This window comes from Seriola dumerili, unplaced genomic scaffold (genome assembly GCF_002260705.1).
Source record: "Seriola dumerili isolate Sdu_G_001 unplaced genomic scaffold, Sdu_1.0 BDQW01000122.1, whole genome shotgun sequence".
Lineage (NCBI taxonomy): Eukaryota > Metazoa > Chordata > Actinopteri > Carangiformes > Carangidae > Seriola > Seriola dumerili.
This window is the reverse complement of record NW_019174377.1, coordinates 1848142-1875991: the sequence shown is the minus strand read 5'-3', so window position 1 is coordinate 1875991 and position 27850 is coordinate 1848142. Positions and strand designations below refer to the sequence as shown.

At 41.2% G+C, this 27850-nt stretch overlaps 1 protein-coding gene across 3 annotated transcripts in view; it reads right to left on the bottom strand.

Moving 5' to 3' along the window:
- The window catches only part of gria4 (glutamate ionotropic receptor AMPA type subunit 4), a 97018-nt gene extending 70322 nt beyond the window's left edge, over positions 1 to 26696 (bottom strand). For 2 of the 3 annotated variants that reach the window (XM_022748469.1, XM_022748472.1), the window contains exons 1-2: positions 26597 to 26690; positions 23269 to 23427 (exon numbers count right to left, since the gene is read on the bottom strand). In XM_022748469.1, the coding sequence (XP_022604190.1) occupies positions 23269 to 23427; positions 26597 to 26690 (253 nt within the window). Of the gene's footprint in view, positions 1 to 23268; positions 23428 to 26596 lie in introns of all 3 variants that reach the window. The other variant, XM_022748471.1, reaches the window with a different exon arrangement.
- Positions 26697 to 27850: the final 1154 nt, after the last annotated feature.

Genomic DNA, 27850 nt, shown 5'->3' with positions numbered 1-27850 from the left:
GTTTGCAGAGAAAAAGATGCTTGCTTCTTAAAGTGCTGAGAGCTGAGCATATTTTTTTTCTCAGTGTGCCAGTGTGATTAAAGTTAAAAACCAATTTTACCCAAAGAGCTTTGTGCTTCCAGTCGTCTCATATCGTCTCATAGCAACAGTAGAAACCATGACGAGCACTTTCCCCAAGCATCTGCTGAGTGTTGCTGCTAGCTTTAAAAAAAAAAAAAAAATGTTGCTTGGTGGACACAAGCTCTAAGTGCCTCGTTTCTCTCTTAGAATGGGCAAAGGCAGCTATTTAATTAGGAGAACCAAATCGTATTTGTTTGTATTTATTCCAATTCAGTGATATGCCTCCTGCTCCCACAGGCACTCATTCTCTGGACTGTTGTTCCTCAGCTGGCCCTGACATCTCTGACCTGCTAATGGGGGAGGAGATAGTGTTTCTACAAAGGGATTAAGTATCTCTGACTTTGGATCAGATCTACATGGGCAGCCTCCATCATGTTTTCATACTCCAATTTACAAGACAAAAATAAACATTTTGTTGATTTAATAACAACTTTTTTACTTTATGAATTAAATGACATATAGTTTATATGGTGCAGTGTAGGCACCAGCTGAGGGCTGTGCAAGTGCAAGAATTTTCACAACTTATTCTATAGTAAAATAACAAGTGCATACTTTAACTGCTGCAATATAACAGTAACATTAGGAACTGACTGACATTATCTGCACTTGTTGCGTTATTGCACAATTGGCTATAAATATTTTTGTATCTCCCCTGTATAAGAAATGTATGATTTGTGGAGCCCCACTGGATGGTACATGTTGGAATCAAATCCAAAGGAGCACATGTGCAGCTCCAGTAACTGTGAGGACACGTCTGGCCACGGGTACAATCATACTCTGTGTAATGTACCAGCAAGTTGATCAGTATTCAAAGACAAATCATTTTCATGGGATTGTGAAATGTCCAACCAAATGTCAAAACTTGTGAGCAAAAACTGCATCCTCTCAAACCCACCACCAGACTGTGGCTATACTGTTTGTGCGTCTGCTGAGCTCTCAGCCTGGGTAAACACAGATTGTCTTAGACAGAAGGTTTGGGAATCCAAAACCAACACATTAATCATTAAAGAAAACGTGTGAACAAAACTTGTCTGGTTATGACAAGCTATTTCCAATGCTAATGTACTTGTCAAGGACTTAAATGAGCTCCAGAGAACAATTTGGACAAGTGGGTTGAAAAAAAGAAAAAACACATTGCTTAGCATGACAGCCGACACTAATTAGTAAGAGAGCACTGAATAATCTTGCATAATTTGCTGGATTATAGGGTAGCTAGTGGCTGGTCAAAATTAGTTTGACCTCAATAAATTCTCCCAACGTTTTAGGAACAGGAGTGCAAGTCAGATCTGATGTTCTAATACCATGTTTCAGCAGGTCGGAGGGCAGGACTGCATCTACTGCATCACTGATGGAAGCAGAAGAGAGTTAGCTGGTTATTGTAGGTAAGAAATGTACAAGACCATGGCTGGTTCAGTTGGGCATTACCATTACTGGAACAACACAAATATGACTTAAAGATTTGCAGTAATAATATACTCCTTTTCTCTTTACTTTTAATTAACATTTTTGACATGTGGTTGGGTGTGAAGGAAAACAGCTGATAGTTGGTGGTAATAATGTTTAGACCTTTATATTTCATCTAACTCCAGTCTGTTTAGAAAACACTGTGATTGCCTTGATCTTTAATTAGTATGCACTTTATACACAAAACACAGTGACTGATTAATACTTAGCATGATATAATCAGCAATATCCCCAGTTCAGATTGTTAGAGGCGACGCTGCCTGATATATCTGTTGCTCCATTTATTTCCTGGAATTTTAGAAACCATTTGGCTCACAAGGCTTAGTAAAGCACATCTGAATTACAGAAAAAAAAAAGAAGTAAAATGTGAGCGGAAGCGATGAGGAGACAGTGGAAGTGTGTAAGAGAACAAGACCTCCCCCCCTCCCTGTTCCTCTGAGTGCAACTACACTTTCAGTCCCCCCAGGAACCTCCACACACAGACACACTGCAGGGCAGCAGCACAGCGAACAGTCCTTGTCCCCAAGCAAAAAGTCAACCTCTGCTGATGGAAGCTAAACAGACACACACACACTTGCACAGACACACATACATACACACACCCTCTCTTATTCACCATCGAAGTGTGCTCATAAATTTCCCTCTTCCCTTGAGAAAGTCCGCCATAACCCTAGATGAACTTACTAACATTTTACAGCATCAGTGCTACGCTACAAACACGTCAACAGAAGTCATAATGAAACAAACACAAGTTCTCCGGAGACTAAGCCTTATCAGACCAAACCACTCATGACGGATGAACTCTGTTCTTCAGTCCTCTACAGAAACCTATCCAAGAATTCCACTGCCCACATAAGCATTTAAACTGACCTCTAAAACATAACTGTGAACCTAATCTATTCTGAACGTTGTCCTTGGTTTACGAGTGCAGATTTATGTTGCCCTTTCTAAGTGAAGGGATAATGAACTAGCTCCAAAAGTCTTATGTCCCTAAAGGTCCCTTCATGCTCTTCCAATCCCTTTCCTTTACAAAACATATCCATTTATCCATTTACATTTTAGCTTTTTTCGCTGAGGTCCTCATCCGGAGAATTGTAAGCAGAGTTTCAGCATGATGGTCAAACACCTCCAGCAACAAGAGACTGGAATCCTGAGGATACTGTGATAGAATAGTCAGTCAAAACACTAGTGGATTAACCATGTAAAACATGTTTGAATGTCAAAGTAAACTGGATAGGACTGTAGCCCGAGGATGGCTGGTTCAAGTATGGCTACAGGGGAGACCAATTAATAGTTTTCTAAATTCTCTCAACAACCACTGCTGAGGTGCTGTCGGACAAGGTACTCAGTCTGTATTGCTCCAGTGAAACTATTCACTGATAAAAGACAGAAAAGGGTGTATAGAGAGGCATCCAGTAAATGAATGAAAAATGTCTTTAGTATTCAGCTCCTCTTCAAATAGACATGGCTAAAACTTTAATCATAGAGAAGGATAGAATGGACAGAAAACCCCATTACGTAGTTCCAACTTTTTCGGAAAGAGTGATAATAGAAACTCTCTACGAGAAAAAAAAAAAACCCCGAAAACTGACAGTTAGCGTAACAGAAGCTAATTCAGAACAGGGTCGAAAGCTATGAGCTCCTGGAAATCAAAATCAAAGTCCAATTTTTTCCATGAACAGTTGCACATCATGTAATTTTAGGGCAAAGTCAGATATCAGTTATAGTAACAAGAAGAGCAGACATTCTGTGAGCTGCCAACAAAACGGTCATGAACAAAGATTGAACAGCAGTGATGAATATGCACCGTAGGAGCAGCTGACTCGGCGTTCATGAAGCGAAAGAGAGGTGAGAGTTCTGCACCTCTCTAGGTTTGCTAAAAGCTAGATAAACCAGAAGCTGAAGCCCTGCAGTTTTTAAAGGACCATAAATCATGATGGCCAGAATGCTGTCCAGTGATCAAATGCCCATGTACATGCACTAGTGCTGCAAGATGTATAAACACATTGCAGCTATTGTACAGGTTTTTGTGTTTGCAGTATGAGTCTCAATACACTGATGTGGACACAGCTTTCTGTTCTACTTTTCATTTTTCTTCACTGTGTTTTTCAGTGATTTATTTATTTTTTTCTTGTTTAGGGAATCTAATGCCGAGGATTTGCCCAGCAAATACAATGCAAAAAGTTTATCAGAGACGCACAGCAGCGGAATGTCCTAGTTAGAAAGCTGTCTGAAGCACATTTCTCCTTGACAGAGAAATTCTGTAAAAAGAAGTGTTCGGCAGGTTTCCTTTTTTTTCTGGTAAAGACATTGCAGCAGCTGATATTGCTGTTTTTAATTAGAAGAACAACCACAGTGAAAACATACATGTGGGACAGATAAATTAAAGTCCAGGAAAATACACAAATTGGTGCAGGTTAGCCCTGTGAGTTCAGTAAACATAATCAATTTACAAGTAATTGGCTTGGAAACTTGGGCCAAACCACTGACAAGGACTAGTGGAAGACTGTGCTGTATGTGAGCAGAATGCTTCTCACTATTGACCAAGTCTGTTTAACAAAGGCTTTGTCATTATTAGCCTGGCTCACACAGCTAGGGGTTAGTTGCTATCAGTACATAACAAATAAAGAAACAAACAATCATACTCAAAGCAGCATCAACAACTTTCCTTTTGCATTTTGCTTTACAGACCTCATATCTCTGTGTATCTTAATTGCAGGGCTAAATTAATTAATTGTTCATTTCTACCAGATAAACCAGCGTTTCTGTGTTATGCAGTAATATTCATGCACTGGCGTAGGTCAGCCATACTAATTTCCCCCTAGCAGAAACCATGCTATTTACACACACTGCTGGGCTCAAACGCTACACACACATCATCAGATATGTGCAGATACACATTCAGGGCCTTATCTGCACATCATGCTTCCAGGAGCATTTGAAAATGACTCACTCTCTGTCCTTCTTGAGGCTAAGCTGTTTGTATGCAGATAACCACAAACAAACAGGGCAGATAATTGCACACACAATAAATATGAAGAAGAATGTGCAAAGACATGTGCAAGGATATGAACAACTGCTTAGATGGATGGTTGGATGAGTACAAATGCAGGAGCGCACGCACGCACGCACGCACACACGCACACACACACACACACAGATTCAGTGAATACTGCAGTTTGCCGCCTATAATCTGCCCAAGAGAAAATATCCCTTCTTGTTACAATTAATAACAAAGGACATCTTTCCCAAGCTTGATGTGTAGTTTGTGTCATATGTGTCTATTCAGTAACTCATCCCCCCACCTCCCATTTCTCATCATCCACAGCAGGCAAACACTCAAAAAGTCCAGGGAGCTCAAAACGCAGGAGTCTTCTCATGAAAAATAGATTTGCTCTATAAAAAGAACCTACAATCTATAGCCTCCAGTCTTTTCCAGTTGTTTCTACAAAACTGGAAGTGATTTGGATTATGCAGAGTAATGACTCTCAGTGTGTCTAATAATACATGACATCAAATAGAGGGTTGATTATTCTGCATGTGCCGTGGTCATCTGTCAAAAACAGAACATGCACATTTTAAAGGAGGTTAGGAAGCTAAGTTAGCTGCTCATTTGTTCAGTGGGGTGGGGTACACAGATGCATCGCATAAACAGTGCTGAATGAGGAAATGTCCCATGTTTTCAGCACAAATTAGACAAGGTTGGGGGAGACACGAGGTGGACTTTTAAGAAGAAATCTATATTTGATGGGTGCACGGTAAGTGGTTTTGAAAATACACATGCCAGCTAAACGGACCAAGTGTCCATGCTGGAGGTTCCAAACATCATGCAGCCAATTAGAAATGTGCATTTATCAGACCATGGTATCAAAGATGTGGTGATTATGGAAGGCAGAACAATCGTTAACCCAATTAAGGCAAACTTATTTTGATTCAAACATATCGACTGTATGCGGGTGAAAATCTATATTATATGAATTAGTAGTTAGCAGCAGTATAAAAAAAGTGCTAATTACAACATATTAAACAACCACAACATGGAGTCATTAACTAAAACATATTTTCAGGTTATTAGCGACTGTAACTTCACATGTATGCAATTAAAACAATTGCCAATTTAGCAACATGAAACTGGATGTAGCTCTTTATCTGTGTACTGTATTCGTCTGTGTCAAAATTTATATGGAGGGCGACCAAAGAGAAAATACCTAATGGCATTTTTTGCTGCAGTTTCACTAGGATTTGGATTTATCTCTTAGCTTTGCCAAATGTGAAGAAAATACAATACCATGAAATAAAACTGTGTGAAGATGTTAAATCTGATCATCCCCTCAGTTTGAAACAGAACGGCCCTGCAGTGCAAAAGACATTTGTCATGGATATTTTGGGTAATAACTTTATTACTTAATCATTTCTGTATTCATTTCCTTACATAGATGGTTTAGATACTTGAATTAAGCAAGAGTTGCTATGAGTCTGGCTGAAGCTTACATTTCAAAGGCCCAGTGGAGACGCCGTTTGTCACAGGCGCTATCCGTGGTGCTGAATCTATAACCCACCCCGGAGAGGCACATGCTCAGGAATGCACCAGCATCACCACCACACTAACTGAAGTCATCAGTCTTATCCTGTTTACCTTCTCCCTGCTGCATCCACTTCAAGACTCTGGTGCTGGTCTACAGGGTAGTGAAAGGAGCCACGCCTTCCCACCCCCACAAACCACAGCTCTCTGAACACATTTTTAGCCATTTATTTGGGAGGCTTGCACTTCCAATTTATCTAGCTCTTGTTCCTTTAGAGCTTGAATACACTTAATGTAAATCATCTGCCAAATAAATGTAATGTAATACATCTGTGTACGTTTAAATGTGCATTTCCAGAATCCCTGTGCTCTCTCTACAGTTACCTTGTGATAACCTACTGGAACGACAAGAATCTGACTCAATCTCTGAGAACGTCAATGTCTAATTTAAAGTAACAGCATGGAGTAAGTCCTTCTGTTCTAAGTTACGGTGACGAAAGACCTTACTTGGGTGCTCTTCATCTTTAACCACACAGTGTCCCTCCACTGGTATCACTACTAAAGTCTGGTATGCTGTAAAAAAAAAACTACAAATAATTAATTAAAATATATACATACAGCTACATGCCAAGTCACGAGGGACATTAAAACATCATACAGATAAAAAATAAAAAACTAACACGCCTCAGTGGACACCCACAGCTGTGTTATCTTGCTTTTTATAACTACATTTACTGCTATCTACTTAGTATAATATAAACAGCAATTATTCTAAATGACTAAATTCAGTCCTGCATGATCCCGTGGCCATGTACTACAGAACCTCCGCCTCTCTCTCTCCCTCTGCAGATCTAATCTCCCTCTCTCCTTCTCCCCAGACGACTGCTCTGACAAAATTACCTTCCCATATGGAGAATATTACTCCAGTATGCCATCTGTACTATCATCCTATCATCCCCCTCGAGCGTATGACCATGTGTGTGTGTGTGTGTGTGTGTGTGTGTGTGTGTGTGTGAGGACTAGAGCCTGTGGGAGAATGAGCGAAGAGAGAGTAGGACATGTGTGTATGTGCATGTCGACAATCATGTGAATGAGCAAGATGGGGAGAGAGTTTAAGTGCATGCGCATCGGTGCCAGTAATTCACCGTCTGAATAACACTGCCATGATAAGACTCAGTGTAATAATCCCCACAGAGAGCTGATTGTCATAGCTGTTGCTCCTTGTCTGTGGGAGTGTTTTCATGACTTTGTCACTGTCTCACAAACACAATTATCATTTCATGCACACACCGCGGACAACGAAACAGTATTTTCTAGAACGTCAAGCAGACAACGATGTGTGTTATATCATGCAGCAGGTTTAACAGGTTTGCTTTACACCAAGAGGAAAGATGTGATTATCTAAACATGGCAACATATACTAAAATAGAGATATATATACAACACATGCACAGGTGTAAACTGTATCTCCTGGTGAGCTGAAGAGTTGCCTTCCTGTTCATTTCTTACCCTTTTCCCCTTCCTCTCTTCCCTTTCTCACCCTCTCTGGTCCCTCCCCTTCTATCCTCAAGCAGACACCAAACACATTCCTGACCCAAATCTTTCCTTTCTAGTCTCACCTACTGCCTTACAAACACCAAAAGCTGTCTGAGGTAATATTCCTCTCCTCTCCATCTCTCAGAGAAGAAAGAAAATTAAATAGAGAAAACTAAAGGGCTCAGTCTTGACACACCAAACACGCTCCCGCACACTGTTTGACATTTACCTATGGGAGTTCTATATGTGTAATTACCAACTGTACTTTGACAGCTATTGCAATCAAGGGCTTCAGAGTGGAGTGTTTCCCTCCAGCTGCTCAGTCAACACGCAATAATGGCTGAGAATGAATTTTGTTTAGCTAAAACGCAGTATGTACTGCAGGCAGATGGATGGATGGACACAGACAGGCTATAAAGAAAGAGACAGGATTCTAGAAATACAAATATATCTTCTTATGATGATAGGTACTCGTAGTAGTCTAGAGACTGTTAGATTAATGTGGAGCGGACAGCGAGCAGTGCCCTCTACCTTGAGAGTCAGAGAGAGAGAGGAGGGGGACAACAGCACTGGGGTCCTCCAGGCAGTTGGTGATCCCATTTAGTAAGCACCCTCTGGTGGCTCCTCCAACTAAAAGGGCCCCAGATGGGAAGGCTTTGACCTTGTTTTGAACTCTTTCCGCACCGCCAAGAGGTAATGTGGTTGCTCAGCTAGTTTACATTTCCCAACTCAATGCCTCTCTAAATGGAGCCGTCACAGAAGCAACAGCTGAGAATGTGTCACTATGATTATCGCACAGACCAACCGTGTTTGACACACACAGCTTGACATGACTGATTTTATAATTTCAGGGTGATTCTCCAATACTTAATTAAGTGGGCGCTGACTCCACTTACATCAATTTCTTTTGAATGAGTCTCCAATCAAGTTGTATTGTGTAGATGCTGGTTTAATTTGCCTTCCAATGGGAGGACACATACTATCAGTAATGAAGAGCTGTAGTGTCCTTTAGTGTTAACGATGCCAATGTCAAAGTTTGTGGAGGAATATTTCTAATAATATTGGACAGCAAGGGGTCAGAGGAGGAAATATGGTGATCATTAACCACAGCTTACCCCTTTACCTCAAATTCACCTTCTCAAATCATTCAGTTAGGTCAGCAGAAAAAAAAAGAATATTTAGTTCATTGTCCCTGGTGCAGGATAGCTTTAAGGCAATTACGATGCTTAGGATAAAAAGATAGCCAACAGTCAGAGGGAGCTTGGAGACCTACAGCCAACTGTGAGCACCCAGCTCATTAGCAGGGTGACCATAAGCAGTGGTGGAAGAAGTATTCGGATGCTTTAATTAACTAAAAGTGTCAATACCACTGTGTAAAACTACTGCAAACTGCAGTACAACTATTATTTTATTATCAATAGAAGCAAACAAATGCATCATCATTCAAAATGCACTAGCAGTATAAAAAGTACTATACTGAGAGTGCACCCTTGTCAGTGTTATTTTTATGTACAATATTGATTTGTTACTTCTGATGCATCAGAAGTATAAATAGCATTTTAATGTAGCTGGTTGAGGCACAAAATAAGTTTCACAACTTATTATACTTATATGCACACCCATGGTTATTTATTCATGGAAAAGATAGATGCCTTGCCTCGGCTCATAAGATGAAGTGAAAGCCCAATGAGACCCTCTCTGGACCATTAACACTGCATATCCAAGCACCACGAGCAAGAGCAAGAGTCTGCAACTTGCTTCTGAAGCAATGCCCGGCCTTCCATCACTCTTCACTGCGTTTTGCCTCGACATATTTCTGTATGATTACAGAAGTAAAACTACTCAGGAACCTCCTCGTGAGGCAGCAAGTGGTGCCATGTGGTGCTGTGCCTCACTGCTGTCTCAGAAGTGGGAGAGGCAGGAGGCTGAACGACGGAGATGTGGCTCAGCCAGGAAAAACCTGCTGGGCGTGAAAAACACACACTAGTTATGAGAATGCAGACAATTGCAAATATCCTCTTGGCATAGACATACAGACAGATAGTTTGTGTTTGGTATTATGATACAGGGACTCTCTTCATGTTTCTATAGTTCTGAGGATAAGAAGGCAGACATGCAGAGGTAAAAATAGAAGCAAGGGAGTGTCCATCCATCACAGTGACTGTCTGAAGAGCCAGATCGATTGTGTGCATGTCTGTGTGTGTCTGTGTGTGTCTGTGTGTGTGCATGTGTGTGTTATTTGATGCACTCCACTACCTCAGCAAGACGGGGCCAGAATGTGAGTGGGCAAACCGTGATGTGACTTTTGAAACACAGACACACACACACACACACACAAACACACACGAGCGCTCTCTTTTTCTCTTTCTCTCTCTATCTCACACACAGACACACACATGAGCGCACACTGGTAAACCAGGGGAGCTTAAGGAGATAAATACCAATGCTGTCAGGAAGAAATTGACCTCTAAGGCCAGCAAACAAACAAACAAAAACACGTCCAAACATACACAGCAGCCACCTCTCAGTCTAGCACAGCGGTTAAATGACTCGTTTGAGCTGCACTGGTGAGTCTCTGTGTGTGTAATGTGTGTGCAGGGCGTGTGTGTGTGTGTGTGTGTGTGTGTGTGACTATGCTCATGTGTTCATGTATGCCCGCCCTCCCTGCCTTTTTATGTGTACCTGCCCCCATGATGATTGCCAGAGAATGCTTAATTAATTATTTTCCTCTACATCCGCAAGAGCCTTTCTCTCTCTTCATATGAGCTCTGCTACTGCTCTGATCAGTTTAATAGCTTTTTCGTTTCCTACTCTGTCTCTTCCTATTTGTAAGTGTGATGAATTACCTGCTGGTTACCTAGGAATCTATTACCTTTGCTGAATACCAATGCGCCATTAGCGATGAATTGGTCCAAGGCCGACACTGGCTTTGAGGTCTGGGAGAATCTCAATGTTCTGTGTGAGCAAATGCAGCTTCTAACCACACACGCTTCTAACCACACACGCACGCACATGCACGCACGCACGCACGCACGCACTCTCACACACACACACACACACACACACACACACACACACAACACATACACACACACAACACATAACACACAAACATAGACGCTGGGTTTCTCCAATTAAAGACACAAAATGGGAATAGTTAATAGTTATAATAATAGAACAGTGAATGGCCTGAACCTTTGTTGGTGTTTTTCGTATATTACTTGTTTGCATTTGTGAGTGTGTATGTCGGGGTGCACACATTGGTGTGTGTGTGTGAGTGTGAGTGTGTAAAGGTCATGCCTCTCATCTCTAAGTGAGCCTCAGTGAGAAGGACTGAGTGGCAGTACTCATCAATATTAACTAATGCCCTTCCTTTCATCCACATCATAAATCCATGGAAACAAACACACACACACACAGACACACACAGACACACACACACAAAAAAGGTATGGGGAGTTATGTGTGTGTGTGTGTGTTGGTGTGTGTGTGTGTGTGTCTTGGTGTGTTAAGGAGAGAGAAAAACTGCAATAGCATGGTGACCATTATGATTAAGAGGAAATGAAATGAAAGTTCTGTTAGTATCTGTTAGTATAATCCAAGTTCAAAACAAGGAAATCAAAACAACCACAGAGACACATAGATGGTGATAGATGTGACGATGTAGGTGTAGGTACAGGATGTGCTTCAGCAACTCATGTGTCAGTTTAAGCTGAAATAAACTGACTATGCACACGTCACAGTGTTTGACCCACACCACAAACCACTTAACAGCTAATGAGTAATGAGACAGAGCAATGACACACAGAAAAGGGTGTGTGAGAGAGAGAGAGACCAAGAGAGGAAGGAAATGCTGTAAGTAGGGCGAAAATAAAGGTAATGTGTGAGCATGACTCAAGGAAATTGGAGGTAAGAAATGAAGACAGTAGGAGAAAAATCAGACAACAGAAAATCACCATGTTTTGTTATGATTATGTGCGAGAACATGCATGTGCTTACAAGAGCAACAAAAGCAAAGTGAGAGGAATGAAAGGGAACGAGAAGAAAGTCCACAAATGGAAATCCTTTGATCAGAACATGACAACAACAGCAGCTAAGCCGGGAGAGTGAAGAACAACAAAAAGACGTCACAGACAATTACTGCAAACACGTCTCTATTCAGTATAAATACCCCTGCGTTTTGCTAAAGCGACGCATAACACTTAAAATCCACTGTCATCTCATCTCATGCTTTTCATCTTCCAAACGCCAGAGCGTGAAAAACAAACACAGAGGAAACAGATATTTTTCTGTTTACAGCGCAACTATCATGCCCAGTGGGAAAATAGGGGTCTTAATGAAACACATTTAACAGAGGCTTTTATTGTGTGTGTGTGTGTGTGTGTGTGTGTGTGTGTGTGTGTGTGTGTGTGTGTGTGTGTGTGTGTGTGTGTGTGTGGGTGCGGGTCAGCTGTTAAAGAGTCACAGTCTGCCTTTTATCCAAGTGAAGTCACATTACCTGGAGGGAATGCGGATATTCAGTGAGACATACTGAATGGTCTAATAATATTATTCACTGTTCATTACTACTGAGGCATGAACAAATACGTAAGAGAATACAGCACTGACCTGGAATTCATATACAGCTTTAAAAAAAAACAAGAAAAAAAACCCTCCATCCTTCTTGACCACAGCAAGATAATGAAGCTGTTTTTCTGATTGTTACTTTAATATCACTTGGTTGAACCAGACCAAACACTGCAGCTTGTTGTGGGAGGATTTAACTCAACCAGCTTCAGGGTTGGTAGTCTGTAAGACCTGCAATAAGACTGTCTCATCTTGCTTCAAGGAACTGCAGACCCATAAAAAAGAATTTCATTAATATGAGTTTCAGTGCAGCTTTAGTATCAGTATGATTCCCTAAATGCTGTTTCATTGGCTGTTTCCACTATAATAACTAAAAGTTTTTCTGTACTTTCAGTTCTTGAACATCAGTAAAAATATTGCCAACTGGCAGCGTTAGTCCAAAAATATTTGGGAAGTTATTGGTCTTTAAAAACTCATCACATTCACAGTGAAGTACCACAACTCCCTCTGTTGGCTTTAATTTGTATTTGACTGTTTTAAATGTCTGATCAACATTGTTTTGAAATGTCTTTAGAGACATTTCAAAGTGGTCCCATTCTCACCACTCGACTCACTCGAGTGATGGCTGATGCTCAAAGTCCCACATGTAAAACACTAACTTTCGGAGAACTGCCTTTAGTGCTTGTGTTTCACACACTTGGGACATTTTACACCACACATTAAAACTACACAGTTGTACCTATTGGTCAATTTAAAACCATCATCACAAATTGCTCTGCTCTTCAATATAACTGTTTTTAACTGTGTTCTGCTGTTGCTTGTTTCTTTTCTCGTGCGTTCTTTCGTGTATATTTATTCTGTTTTAAGTATACTCTCGACATCACTGAAAATGAAGGCATGCCCTTAATGATTCTTTGAGAGTTAAATAAAGGTTGAGTGAATAGATCTTTAGTGACATGTTCTGGGCACATGAACGATGTGGAAGACTGAGCCACCAGCACCCTGTAAGTTTAAGGCCTTGGTAAAGCTGCAAAACACAACAATGACATATTATCACCTTTTAAGTGTTAGCAAATAGTTGCCTATTTATACATATAGCATATTCAAAGCAGCATTATCATTCATTTCGAGTTGTGTTTCTACAACTGATGAATATAAGTCCATTATTCACTCTCCTTTTAGCTCTCCTTTTGGTCTCCATTAAGTTTTGAGGGAAAATATCTGGTTCTTAAGCTGCTAAATGTTCCATTTTGTTCACTAGCTAGTTGCTGACTGTGTGTGTCGTTTGATGTTGGCTAACGAGTGTGAAGTAGGGTTTCAGGGTGGGAACCCACTAAAAAACAGCTGCCTGCTACAACTAAAAATGATGCGGTTTCAGACTAGGAAACCAAAACAAAATGCTGAAAGACGCTAAAAACCTTTGTAGAGGCGAGGGAATCTGCAGAGACAGCAAAAGACTTGTCTTTGGGCTAATAACTATGAGTAATCCCATTCACATACATGTAGTTATGCAATCCAGTGTTAATATAAAAATATTGATATCTTCTTTCAGATGATACTGAAAAAGGACCCCACTGTTATTGCACAATTGGTATTAAAGAACAAAAATGTGTCAGAACTGTTGACAAACATTATTAAATACCATAGTCTAATTCTGCCTGTGCGTCACAGCCTTCAGTTCTAGCTGCAAAAGCACGAACATTTACTGCCCTTAAAAACCCCTCTCACTACTTCTAGTGCATTGAGATGTCAGTTTTACTCCCTGGCAGTGGACTTTTTAATGAAAGAAGTGAGACACACTGAGAAAGAGTCTGTTTTATTGTGCCACTAAATGAAATCAGATTACCTGGAGCAAATGTGCGGATTCATTGCGACATGCTGCATTCTCTAACAACATTGCTTGCTGTTTGGTCATTACTGCTGAGGCTAGAATAAAATGATGCAACAGGGCGATTCTTCAGGGAGCACTTACAGCACTCCACAAGAGCCACAATACATATGCACGCAGTGAATACTGTTGAGCATTTTGATCGTCACTGGTGATTAAAGGAAAATGAGAGAATGTGAAAACTGACACCTTGGTGAGGAACACTGCCACTGATGTCTGTGTGCACATACTGTCACCAGATGTGAAAATTACATTTAGTGTCTGAACTGAACAAAACTTAATCCAGTGCAGACAATCATGAGGGTGGAAAGCCTACAGTCTATTTCTACATTGCACTGCAAGTATGTTCTCTATAATTAAAAACATGGAGTCCTGAATATCTTACATTGCTCCTTCTATGTGAGGGTTTTGTTTGTGAGCCCCTATTCAGTTTTCTTGACCTTGTTTCAAGTGGAGAATTTTGAGTTTCATGACCCCAGTGCTGCAAAAATAATAGAATCTGTGATTAACTGAAATACTGCATGAAAACAAAAAGATATTTCTCTGCAAAATCTCATTCTCTTAGTGTGTAATACAGTTGCAGGGAATTAAACATCTGATTTTCCCTTTTTACAGCTTCACGTTGTGGCAGTAATCCACATATTGCATTACCATGAGCTTTTAAGTGTTGATTATGAGAAAATTCTAAGCAATGGTTTTGTCAGTCTTAACATTGCAATTCTAAGATGTTTTCCATTTAAAAATTTCTAAATTTATCATTGAGGCTGGAGACTGAGTCAGGCACACTCATATAGCAAACAAATCATGATCAGACCTAAAGGATTCAAATAAAGAAAATTTCATTTTGCACTATTTGTGTGTATATATGGCCACTAAAGTTTTGCCATTTTTTTTTTCAGTACATAACTTTGACTTTAACAACAGTTACAATTTCTGTGAGTGTGTGTGTGTGTGTGACAGACATCAGACACTGATTTCAAAACATCCAGTAGAGCTCACTATAGTTTCTTTTCTTTCCCGCCATAACCTTTTTTGTTTTTTTTTCCTGTCTCAGCAGCTCTTAATAAACTCCCAACTTGGAACTTAGATGAACTTCTACACAGCAATTCAGACAAAACACTTTGAATATGAGCCCAGATACTTTGTGAAACTGTTGGTTTTCAGGCAGTTAGCTTGACTGGAGGAAATAAGAGCCATTAAATTTGAGAGGCAGCTTTGAACCTCTTGATCAGTGAAGTTGCCATCTCTAGAGCTTGCAGGCGCAGGATTCATGACATTATGTAAGGCACAGTATGCATAGAAAATTATCAACTGAGCTGCAATGCATCTCTGTATATATGGTTGCTCTTTCCCACTGTTTCATTATCACTATTCCAGTAACAAAAACTGACTTTAACTCACCACTGAATTGGAATTCAAAGTTTTACTAACTGGTGACTAAGAAAATAATGCTCCAATAAAGGTGCCTGTGAATGGGAAAAAATTGAAATTAATAAGTTATTATTATTATTATTATAAGTTATTACCATGCTATGCTATAATGCATCTTGATGCCGGGAAAAGCATTTAGGGCCCTGTCAGAGTCATCCGGCACTTCCAGTATGCCAGTAACATGAATAAACGAAGGCTTGCTGCAATGTAAATCTCTTTGCCCTGCCAGGGTTTCAGATATCATTCCACTCTATTTCCCTCAGTGTGGCCATTAAGAAGACATATGACCATGCAAAACGTCACCAATAAAGATGATGGTACAGTGCTATTATTGAGCGTCTCAAATCATCTACAAGATGACTGAGCCGTTTAATGAAAGAGGTGAGCTAGGAAAAGGCTCGGAGAAATGCTGTCTGTAAGGAAGTTGCAATATATATGGACAGGTTGGCAAATCAATGTGCATATGTGTCAGTGAGAGAGAGAGAGAGAGAGAGAGAGAGAGAGCGAGAGTATGGGACTGCAAAATAAATTGTGTTAGCGTGTGTGTGTTTGTGTGTGTTTGTGTGTGTGTGTGCGTGTGTGGGTGCGTGGGTGGGTGCTGCAGAGTTGTAGCAGGGTGTTCCAGGAATCTACGTGATCAAAGCCCTGAATATGTATAGTGAATGTGAAAACACTGATGAACTCTTTGAAATTGTGTGTTTATGTGTGTGTGTGTGTGTGTGTGTTTTTGTACATGTTTGTCTTTACATTCATCACTGTATTAACAGCCTTTCAATTAACAACTAAATCACCGCAAACGCAGTTATTTTCTTGTCAATGCGGGAACAAAGACTTGTAAGGGTGTGTTTCCACTCTCCATTTTTAATGGGCAGGAAAGTGCTAAGAGACTCTGAAAAAAAAACCCTGAAAAAAGAACAGCACTAGGAGCTGTCCACAACAATGTCTACCAGCCTCGAGTTTGATCAGTTTGTGAAGAGAGACTTTTAATTTTTAGAATTACACTGAACTGTAAAGCCACTGAAATCTGTTCTTTTTCTGACTGTTCACATTACCCTTCTAATGTAAGATGTTTCTTAGGATAGATTTATAGTGCACACAAGGGGTTAACAGGAGTCCACATGTATGCAACACTAGACACATGTATTGCATGTGATCAGGCTTCTGCTGTTATCATCTGTCTCCACAGTTCTGCACAGTGGTCTCTATGTGGTAGCTCCGTAGCTGTCCCTGACGTATAGCTACATTTTTCAGGAGGCGCATGTCAGCTTTGGTGAAGCCTAAGTGTAGCATTGCTGGAATGGTTACGTGCGTAGGTAGCAACAGCATATCCATAAATCAAGCTACCTGTTTTACTCCTGTGTTTTCAGATGTCACTGATGCCAACAAACCTTTAACACTTGAAAATCTTTTGCTGATCTCCAATGGTTTAACTTCTCTCCTTGCTGCAGTGATGTACAAGTATACTCCAGGACCCTGTGACATCACTGTTGGGTGTGGTTACAGGTGCAACCAAGCACACTTCTGACCACACCCAACCACACCCATCAATGCTGCTGGTTGGGGACATAGGTAAAAAACAAAGGCTTGAAACTTTCAGCCAGAGAGGGCACCAGAACACTGTTTTTAAGCCTGATGTGAAGTTACAATTTAAAATAGAGGGATAGCAGTTCTGTGTTTTGTATGTTAGTGGTGGAACTACTCGTTTTTTCACCTCACACAAGTCACTGTGATGAATAGAGAGATAATGGCAATCAGAAAAGAACACCCAGTGACCCCATTCCCACTTACTCTGTATAATGATGCCTGTGTTGTTTACTATTATGATACTGTTTTTATGACATACTGTCTTTCTTTGATTGAACCCCGCAGAGTTTACAGATTCAATCTAACCCACCCTGACGGAGTCACACACTGATTGCCATCCAATTACACTGCATCAGAAATGTTTTGTTATGGCCCACATTCTGGATTCTGGACAACAGGTTTATTCTAAAAGTGACAAGCACCAACAACTAATGGAAAAGCCAAGGTTACACTGAGGTGAAGCATAAATATTTAATTAGATTGTTATATTAATCCAAATACAGTAAATACAGATGTGAAGGAAGATAAGATTTGAACTTTTGTCTTGTCATGAGTGCAGGTCTAAAAACCATTATCTAATCCAGAATCTTAATCGCCACCACATCTCCACGTTAATTAATTTTGCCCTTAACTCCAAACAACAGGGACAAAATGACTGACACCTCAAGGAGATTCTGACTCCATCAGTTTAACTCAATCAGGCTGCAAGGATAATCAGGTGAAGTCTACATGTAAATGCAATCTGTGGCAGTCAATAATACATAAACAGTATTGACTTGTGAATGATTCACTATAGAACAAATCTATATTAACTCTCGATGACAAATGAGGTTATGCATCACCGCAATAATCAACCATCCAAACCCCCAGACCACACCACACATTATCATCATTAGAGTAAGTGCTGTACAGTACGAATAGAATAGAATAGAATAGAATCATTTATCATTTGTTTTAGTTTTGGATTAAAAAATGGATTAAAACTCAAGTATCATCCCACATATCAAGAAACACATTTACAGCCGTGGCAACACATCATTGTGTCTTTCAGCTCTGGCACCACAAATCAGGCATAACCAGCTCTTTGTTACAAATCCTTTCCTCTCCATTTCTCTCTCCTCCGTCCCTAATTCACCTTATCACTTTCTGTCTATCTTCATCACATGCTGTCTCAGCGGGGTTTCTTCCACGGCACACGCACAGCCACATTCATGCATGCCCATGCACCACAGTGACACACAGGTGTGCACACAGTGTGTACTCAGTATGGACAGATGTGTCACTACGCGCGCACACACACACACACACACTAACACACACACACGCACACACACACACACACACACACACACACACACACACACACACACACACACACACACTGCAGGTTTTGGTTATGCTAATTCATGTGCATTATTTTCTATAGGCCAGTGAATCGAGACACAGCATAGTGAGCCCAGTGGAATAGTTTGCCTCTCCACATCAAAAAAGAGGAACTATATGAACAGATGAAAGAAAGTAAGACACAACAACACATCTACAGGACACAGATATACATATCTATATACTAGAAAAGAGACAGGCACACAGGTATGCATGCACACACAGGAAACAACAAAGAAAGATTGACAGCAGCAGAGGATATATGGATGTGTGACCCTGGGAGAAGAAAATGGGTTGTATTCCCTCTGTGAATAGGAAAAAACGATGGGGACCAGGGATTTTTATGATCCGTTCAGGCTTCCTGAATACTAGAATAGAGAGGAACTGGCCAAGGTCAGAGGCAGAATTCTCTATTCTAATTTGGAGCGTTGCTCACCACCCAAAGCAAGAGTCAGGGATTAATTTAGAGATCCATTCACCACGCCTGTGCGAGGGGGGGGGGGTATGGGGGTGTAGGGTGTGAGGGGGTGGATGGCAAAACATGACGAAGAATTGAGGAGCAGAGGAAGGGGGATAGAGTGAGGAGATGAGGGCGACAAGGGTAGAGGTTGGAGAAGCAGAGAGAGATGGAGAAACAGATCAACAGAGGTGGAACAAGTGGGCAAGGACGAAGAAGGGACAGAAAGAGGGTATGAAAGAATGAGAGAGGTGGATATATGTAGCCTGCAGAGAGAGAGCAGACGGTTCACATAGAACAGCTTCATTCTCAAAACACTCCTCCTCTTATGGCCCAATGCCTCCATTTGTGTGTGTGTGTGTGTGTGTGTGTGTGTGTGTGTGTATATCTGTACACCTATGAGAAAGAGATAGACAGATGATATGTGGGCAGGAAAGAGAAATGGAAATAGACAAACAAGTACAAGAGGAAGACAAACAGCGAAAGGGTTGATATCTGAATAGAATGAGTAGAATGAAGGAAATCTTAAAGTAAAACACAAGAGAGAATATATATATATACTGTATATACAGTATATATATATAATACAAAGGATAAAGCATGCCTTATTCTCCTGTATACTTCTCCTCTTGTCAATACGTCCCATGAAAAGACCAAAGACAACAATACATTCGTCCATCGCTCATTACTGACTTCACTCGTCCGTCTGTGGCTCTGAGCCCTCAGCCCATGTGTTTCAACTGAAGACATAAATCTTTAAAATGGGGTCATAAAAACTTACATAAATACAGTTTAACTTTTAAATAGGCTACTTAATTTCCTCAAACAGCTGGGCACTGTAGCTTTTAGCTAACTTCACTCAAACAGGAATAAATTGTGTATTTGTTCGGGACTATTTTCAGCTATGGTAGCGTATAAAACAGCAGGATATTACATGTGGGACTGATTCAAAATAAACACAACAGTGGCTGTGTGCACGGTAGTAAAGGAATGTGTACAGACATACATGTCCTCCTCAGGATGAACTGTGTTAACTTTGGTGATCTGCTAGTCTGTCAAGGAGTTTGACTTGTTAATATTGAAATCTATCACACACAGGAACAAGCTACCAGGCTTTGGCAACACAGACAATATTAAACAGGATCAATTCATTGTTGGTTTTGGTCTTTAAATGTGATTTGTTGACAATAAAAAATGTTGCTGGTCTTATACGTTAACATACCCTTTCTCAAGTTCATTTCCCAATAAGCAGATTAGAAAATCCATCTTATTCCTCACTATCTGACAGTGTAAGATATAAATTCTGTATCATGTTGTTTCAACTCTTTACTGAAGCTATGTGATGTTTACACTTGCTGGAATCTTAAAACCCAAGACTCCATGTTTTTTTATGGTTGCACCATTCTGTCAAACGGAAACACTCTTGATGTCTTGCACATAGAGCACAGCTTGATTTTGTTATAACTAAGCCACTGGTCATTGGTGGATATACTGTGGTAGAAATAGGAATGAGCGTACAAAGAGAGAGAAAGGTTTCTGGCAGGGTTGGACTGGCCTTCGAGCATAACGGGACAAATCCTGGTGGACCGTCGCATCGTTGGGGGGGTAGAACGTCAAAAAATCCATAAAGTTTTCACCAGCCCTGTCAGTCTCTTTACTGGCCCTCTCTGTGTGCCTGTCACTTGGGATACAAGCGTGGTCGCACCCCAGTCGAAGTCAATAAATCCAGGGCTGGAGCAATTTCTTTCCCAGTCCAACCCTGGTCTCCGGCACCCACTGTAACATATCTCAGTCAGCTGGGCTTCAGTGCATGCATGCTGATTGTAAAACACCTGCTGAGTGGTTTTAAACTCTAAGAAATGACTCTGCCAAAATTTCCTCTCAGCACACCCCTTTCTTCATCACCAGTAAATTCCATACTCCTCCCCTCACATTATAACAAAGCTACCTGATGTGTATTCAGTGTGTACCTTCCCACTCACACAGATTAACAGTGAACAGAAATAGATGCAGCATGTGATGGTATTCGTGGGTGGGAGGAGGCAGATGGACTATTAATTTTCCAATCATTGTAGGTTGTCTATTCATTCATGTGGGGCAACAATACAGGGGGTGGGAAACAACAAACTTGGAAATTGCATTACACAGTTTGATTTATGATTCTATGTGACTTGCATTTGGCTGCAGTTAAATCCTATAATAATGCCTTGCGGGGACAGAAGACGTCTAAATTCATTTTCTCATGCATAAAACAACATAAAGCTATTGCCAGGTGATCAAAACATTTCAGACTCTGAAGCATTCATTTTTTGCCCTTTTCAGTAGCCGTGTTTGACAGTAGGGCAGCTTGAGTCAGCTTCCGTTCACCAATTGGAGATATTTAAAGAATCTTGTTAAACACATTGATATAATACCACAAGGAGAAGCACTGTATTGTTGTATTATACTGTATTGATTTTGTTCGCACTGGCTAGTTAACAGCTTGAGTGGTCGATTTGTTAAAGTTTAATGAGATAAGGAGGTAAAACATTACAGTACAATCGCTCGAAAATTTCCCCAAAATAAGATGGATGCACCATGGTACTGTGTTAATAAGGGGATATGATATGATAGGATACTCTTGAGGGAAATTCAGCTTGTAAGGACAGTACAAAAAGCTATTCAAGATGCACCGTACAATGATGAAAAACACTGAGCACCTTGTTCATTTTGCAGCAAAGGAAACACAGATTTTCATATTTTCATGCTATTTTCTTGAATCAACATAACCTCCACACACTGCTCACACCCATTACTTCTATTTTTTAATTTACTTTTTTTTTTTATCAAAGTGCATCAACTTTCTCAAAAACCTATTAAAAGTAAGAACTGAACCTTTGTCTCCTCTCATGCAACGACATTATAACACACACTTCTCTCACCAGGAGGCAGATGAGCAAGAGACTTACACAAAGGGTATCCTGTGGAGATTGTTGCCATCTCAATCATAAACACACACAAGAACACACACAGAGATACATCTAACCACGTTCAAGGCATTTAGATTAGCAGGGCTTTCACCCAGTGTCACTCAGCAAAGTCATGTGAAAACACAGACAGCTATAACAAAGCCGCTTGGAGTTTGGACATCTCACTGTTCTGGGAGATAAAAGAATAACAATGATTGTGCCTAAAGACACCAGTCAGATTGAAGGAATACATTTACTATAAAAGCCTTCCACCAGCCAACTGTGTGCTCGCATGGAGAAAAAAAAACATCCATAATCATTATGAAAGCAAAAGTGTGGGATGATCAGGATATCAGAGAGTGCGGAGAGAGAACATCAAATAAGCACAAATTCAATTTAAGATTATGTTGTCGACAAGAAAATGTCCCAGCATTTCATGTTTGGTTATTCTTATTCTTTCCTGATCTAACACAAAACAGACCAGTGCCCATTGTAAAATATGTCAAAAACATTTTCAAGTATTCAACAGGATCGGCATACATCCTGATAAATATTTTCTCGTTACACAGACATTTTTCATCGTGATAGCATTTTTCATATTTCGACACACACCCACACCTGTAGCATACTGAGCAGATCTGAACTGTTAAGCCTTGTTAACACCGACTTGCCAGTACAAACATCTCAAAGTCTTCCTCACAGGCTTCCAGGTTGAGAGGCCATGTGAAGGATTAGATCTCAACTCCCACAGTACAGACAGGGATGGTGAAAGATTAGCTGTCATCCCTCAAATGATCCGAGAGGACACAAGTACCAACTGTTCCCCTCTGTTCTGAACACAAAGGACCCATTTTCACCACTGTCTGCAACTGTTCCGAGACTAATTTTATGGTTGTAACAAGCTGCAGTATTTCATGATGGATAATATCTTTTTTGCAGATGGGGTGGATAGTGCTAAGTGGGATTAGATGTGGATAACATATGGATGTGATTAAAAACCTGTGTTGGCCATAATTGTTGGCAAAACTAACCAGTGACATTGCCCAGCACCTACAAATCAACATTTCAAAATGGCAATTTGTTCAGCAACCATTGCACAAAAGCCAGTTTTCAAACAAAGTCCGCCACAGAAAACTCAGCTCCTGTATTGTGCGTGACAAAGATAATGAGGTTGCAATCTGATCCTTTAAATAACTTGAGTTCCTAATTAAAGCAATCTTTACCCAACAGTGTGGTGGGGAGAGAGAATACAGAGACTGAAAAACAAACATGTAGAGAGAAAGCAAGACAAAGATAAAGAGAAAGAAAGAGGAATAAATACTTGCATGTATTTGTTCCAGCCTCATTTTTAAGTCACTTAAACACTTACATGCGTTGGTGACGGCAAAGCTGTTGGCGGTCTCTATGTTGTCGACATGCGGGACCAGGTTAAAGGGAGCTTCCGTAGCATTAGGGCTGGTGTTGTGAAGGAAGATAGCTAGTCGGAACGCTGTATACTCCTGATCAGTATTCCTAATGAACAACCCGCCTAGAGAGAAGGACAAAGAGAGAGGGCAAGGAGGAGAGGAACATGATGGAGAGGAAAGGAAGTGAGTTATTGTAGGGCGGAGAGGGGTCGGAAGGGTGCGTGGTGAGAGAGGGAGAGAGACAGGAAGAAGGAGAGTGATGTGGGGAAAGAAAGATAGATAGAGAGGGAGGGCAGAGAAAAACAGAGGAGGGGAGGGAGAGAAGAAAGCCAAGATCTTCATTAGCTTTGTTACAAAAGGTAATTTGTCTTTCGGCACATCCTCGCTCTTACACACACATAAACATGACTATAGACACACTTACGGATACCCACAGTGTGTATTTCATTGATGAAGCTGGAGACAGACAGAAAGAGAGAGAGGAGGAGAAAAGAGAAACAACTAAGCCGACAGGAAGGCAGTCAAAGAGATAATGAGTAGGAGAGGATATAAAAGAAAAACAGGAGGGAGGAAGGCCAGATCAAAAAGTGTCAGCTAAATAAAGGAGGCGCATGGGCCATGAAAAAGAAAGGAAGAGGGAGGTGAGTGCTAAGTGTCAGTTGGCCTTTAAAAATGAGAGTATCCCTCAATACGGTGCGTCTGACAGAGTGAGAACAAGGGGAGACGAGAGATAATAAGAAATAGTGGAGACGGCGTCAGAGGAAGAGTTAAGGAGAAGAAGAACGTGACAGAAATTTTGGAAAGAGAGAGATCTGGTATCTCTAGTGAAGACTGGCAGATTACCACCTCTGTTTGAGAAAAGCTGGGGGAGTCATCTGAAGCCTGATTAATAATACAGGAAAGAAAAAAAAGAAAGAAGAAAAGAAAACACTGAAAGCTATGCTGGAAATAAACTGAAAATATATAAAATACCAAAATATTATAATTGAAAGACAACTGGCAAAGTCAGTCTGTAAGATGATTCAGAGTGTTGTAGGTGGACATGGGCAGTCAGAGATGATAGAATCACTGCAATAGAGCCATGATCAGTATAAAGTGATGAAACATTCACAGAGAATTTGAAAAAGTTCAAGTGCCATTCTGGGAAAACTTAAAGCTGAAATCAAAGCAGCAACATTTGTTTCCCAATGACACCTGGTACACCTGGAAATGTAACTGCCCACTGTCTGTCTCCATGAAATACCACACTTCTACATTTCTTCATACAGTATGTTGGACTGAAGTAAAGTGATTTGACCCAAGTTTAACTGAATCAGACTCAGCTCAGCTCAGCTGGATTACACTGGCAGACTGTGAAGCCTGGACATCGCATTGGTGGTGGTGGTGGTGGGGGGGGGGGCAGAGGAAAGAGAGGGAAGGAGAAGAAGATAACAAGAGAGGTGTTGGGAGGCAGAGCATGTTGAACAAAGCGATCGTCACTACATAACATGTCACTCATCTGTGTGTCTGCATGTGTCATTCATGCTGAACCTTCCCCTATGCTTTTCTCTGTGTCTCTCTGAAGCATCACTGTAGATCAGTCACCAAGGCCAGACACTAAACACACATGGATACATAAAGACAACACATCCTGAGCATGTATGGGTAATGTGTGAAGCATATATTGATTTTGTTTTCTATAATTATCTGATTAAGTTTAATTGACACTAAATCTCCTGCTTATGGTTACAATGAAAGACTGTGATTTCTGTTCTAGGGTAGAATTCCACCTTATAGCACACACACATTCACAGACATGCCAATGTCCCAATATGACATGTTATTGCACCAGTTTCTCAAATACATTTCACAAACATTCTCATCTGTGTCATTGTCTGTCCCTGTCTCTCCCTCTCTTCTACACACACACACACACACACACACACACACACACACACACACAAAGACAAAAAGAAGCTGTTTGTGCTTCCAGTGATATTACACTTCTGTGCAATGCAGAGATATGCAAATGACTCCTCAAGTGAACTGCTGGAGAGCTGAGTGAATGATCAAGTATGTATATTTGAGTGTTTAAAGAAGATGGTCAGTGTGCGAGAGGGAAAGTGTTCATGTGTGTTCTTCTGCATGAGAACATATGCTGTACACAGTATGTATGCGTGTGCATGCATACATGTTCACTGTGTGCACACATGTATGCATACCAGTGTAAAAGTGTGCACGGGCACGTTGCACATGCGTGTGGATGCACATTTGAAGCTGTGCGCACGGCATACAGTATGCGTGCATTTTTATGATTGCATGTGCACATTCTACATGCACACATGCATGCTTGAAAACCAGTGCAAATATGTGTGTGTGTGTGTGTGTGTGTGTGTGTGTTTGTGTGTGTGTGTGTGTGTGCCAAGCAGAAAATATTTAGCGTATTAAGTTTATTGGCAGCTGTAGGGAGACAGAGTCAAGGAGCTGAATTTCATTATAGGACCTCCCAGCTGCCCCCCACAAGGAGTGATGCAGTGCATTCATTATCACACACATGCCTGCACGAATGTGTGTGTGCATGTGTGTGTGCCAGAGAGAGGGATAGAGTGAGAGACAGAGAGAGAGGGTGAGATTCCATGCATGTGTGGTCCATATGCACTGAGCAAACCAATGATGATCCAGAATTTGTTAAGTTTAAGTCGGGTTGAAAGACAGGCTTCACCCGCACTGACAGGAGGATGGTAACTGGAAAAGGGCAGAGAGAGAGGGGGAGAGAGAGAGAGAGAGAGAGCGAGAGAGAGAGAGAGAGAGAGAGAGAGCGAGAGAGAGAGAGAGAGAGAGAGAGAGCGAGAGAGAGAGAGAGAGAGAGAGAGAGAAAGAGAGAGAGTGCTGCAGTGTCTAAACAGTGAAGAAGACTAGAGGGGAACAAAGCTCCCTGAAACATTCATGAGCCCAGAACAGCCTTTAAGATACACGCAAATACAGCGAAAGGATAGACAGAGTGAAAGAGTTAGTGTGCATTTAAAAAGCATATGAGTCACAGCAGAGATGCAAAATGTCTTGGATGCAAAACAAGAGGGAAAAGATGCACCAGAGGGAAAATGTTTCCATAGTTGTGTGTTCTTCCTTTCCATTACCCCTGCATGAATTTCTTGTGTCTGACAGTGATTTTTGTGTTTTGGTGTATGAAGGGTCCCGGTGCAACCCCCCTTGTTTTTCTAGGTGACTGATATCCGCTAAAATCCACAAATATTCAGTGTAGTGTGTCTGATCTGAGTGTCCGTGCGTAAAATCTGTAACCCTCCAACTCACCTATCTGCACTGAGCTGGGGAAAGCCCCCGTCGCCAGCCCCCAAAGGGCGGAATACACCCCGAGAAAGTGCCAAGAAAAAATAATAATCCTCATTTTTTTCTTTCCTTCAATCCCTTCAGAAACTGTTGAGAGACATCGAGAGAAAGAAAGAGAGAGGGGGGGGGGGATGCGAAAGAGAGAGAGAGAAAAAAAAGGCGTCAGAAAAAAAGGGGAATAAAGAAGAAAAGATGAGAGTTTTTCCCCCGTGTTGTCCAGCAGTATTCCTATTCCATGGTGGGTTCGTTCGTTTCTTCCCCTGCAGTGTCCGCTCAGGAGAGAGCTGTGTGTCCGGTGCACATGTAAAGACGGGGAGAGAGAGGGAAGAGTGGGGAAACTCGCTAGAATGATTGGCGAGCTGGGAGAACAGTCTGCATGGAGGAACTGGACATGCGCGCCCCGTCTCTCTCTCTCTCTCTCTCATTCCCACACACCCTCTATTTCTCTCTCTCTCTTTCTCTCAGTGAAAGGGTCTGTTTCTCTCTCTCTCTGTACCCTCTCCTCCTCTCCATCTCCCACTTTTCCCTTCCCCGTCTGCTGTCTTTAACTTGCTGTTACACTGAATTCCGCTGTAGTCTATTGATAAGGTTTGGTCAGGGGACATGTAAGAAGAAGCTTTAAAAAAAAAAAAAAAAAAAAAAAAAAAGGATCCGCGTGAGTGAGTGTGCGTGCGTCTTTCCGCGCACTAATTTGTTGTCATGGTCCCCGTCCGCGTACACTACACATCATGCACAAATGCACGTGTGCGCGCAAGAGAGAAAGAAGCAATGGAAGCAAAAAATATTAAAGTGTTTCAAGTGAAAATGAAGACTGAAGATTTGTTGTGTTTGTAGTGGCGATGCAGACTGAAGTGAGAATGAGAGACAGATAGAGACGTTCTGCCTGCGCCTAACTAATTGCATTACAAACCCAATCCATCCTGACGCATCGGTCCACTCACTCCGCGGCCAAACCTGACTCTTGTCTGTCCCACCAAGGCAGCAGCGTGCAGGCCAGCTGACAGAGAGGGAAACCTCAGGCCGCCTACAGCTGCGGGACGCTGATGGCGCCCTGGGGACCCGCTAAAGTCCTCGTTATTTCAACGTCAAGACCTCATGAGCACAAACATCTGGCCACGGAAAGGGGGGAAAAAAAAGCAGATATTGCACAAGAAGGAAAGCGCGATCATTCAGCAACACAGAATGACAAAAGCCAGAGATAATGAGGTGTTTTGTGCA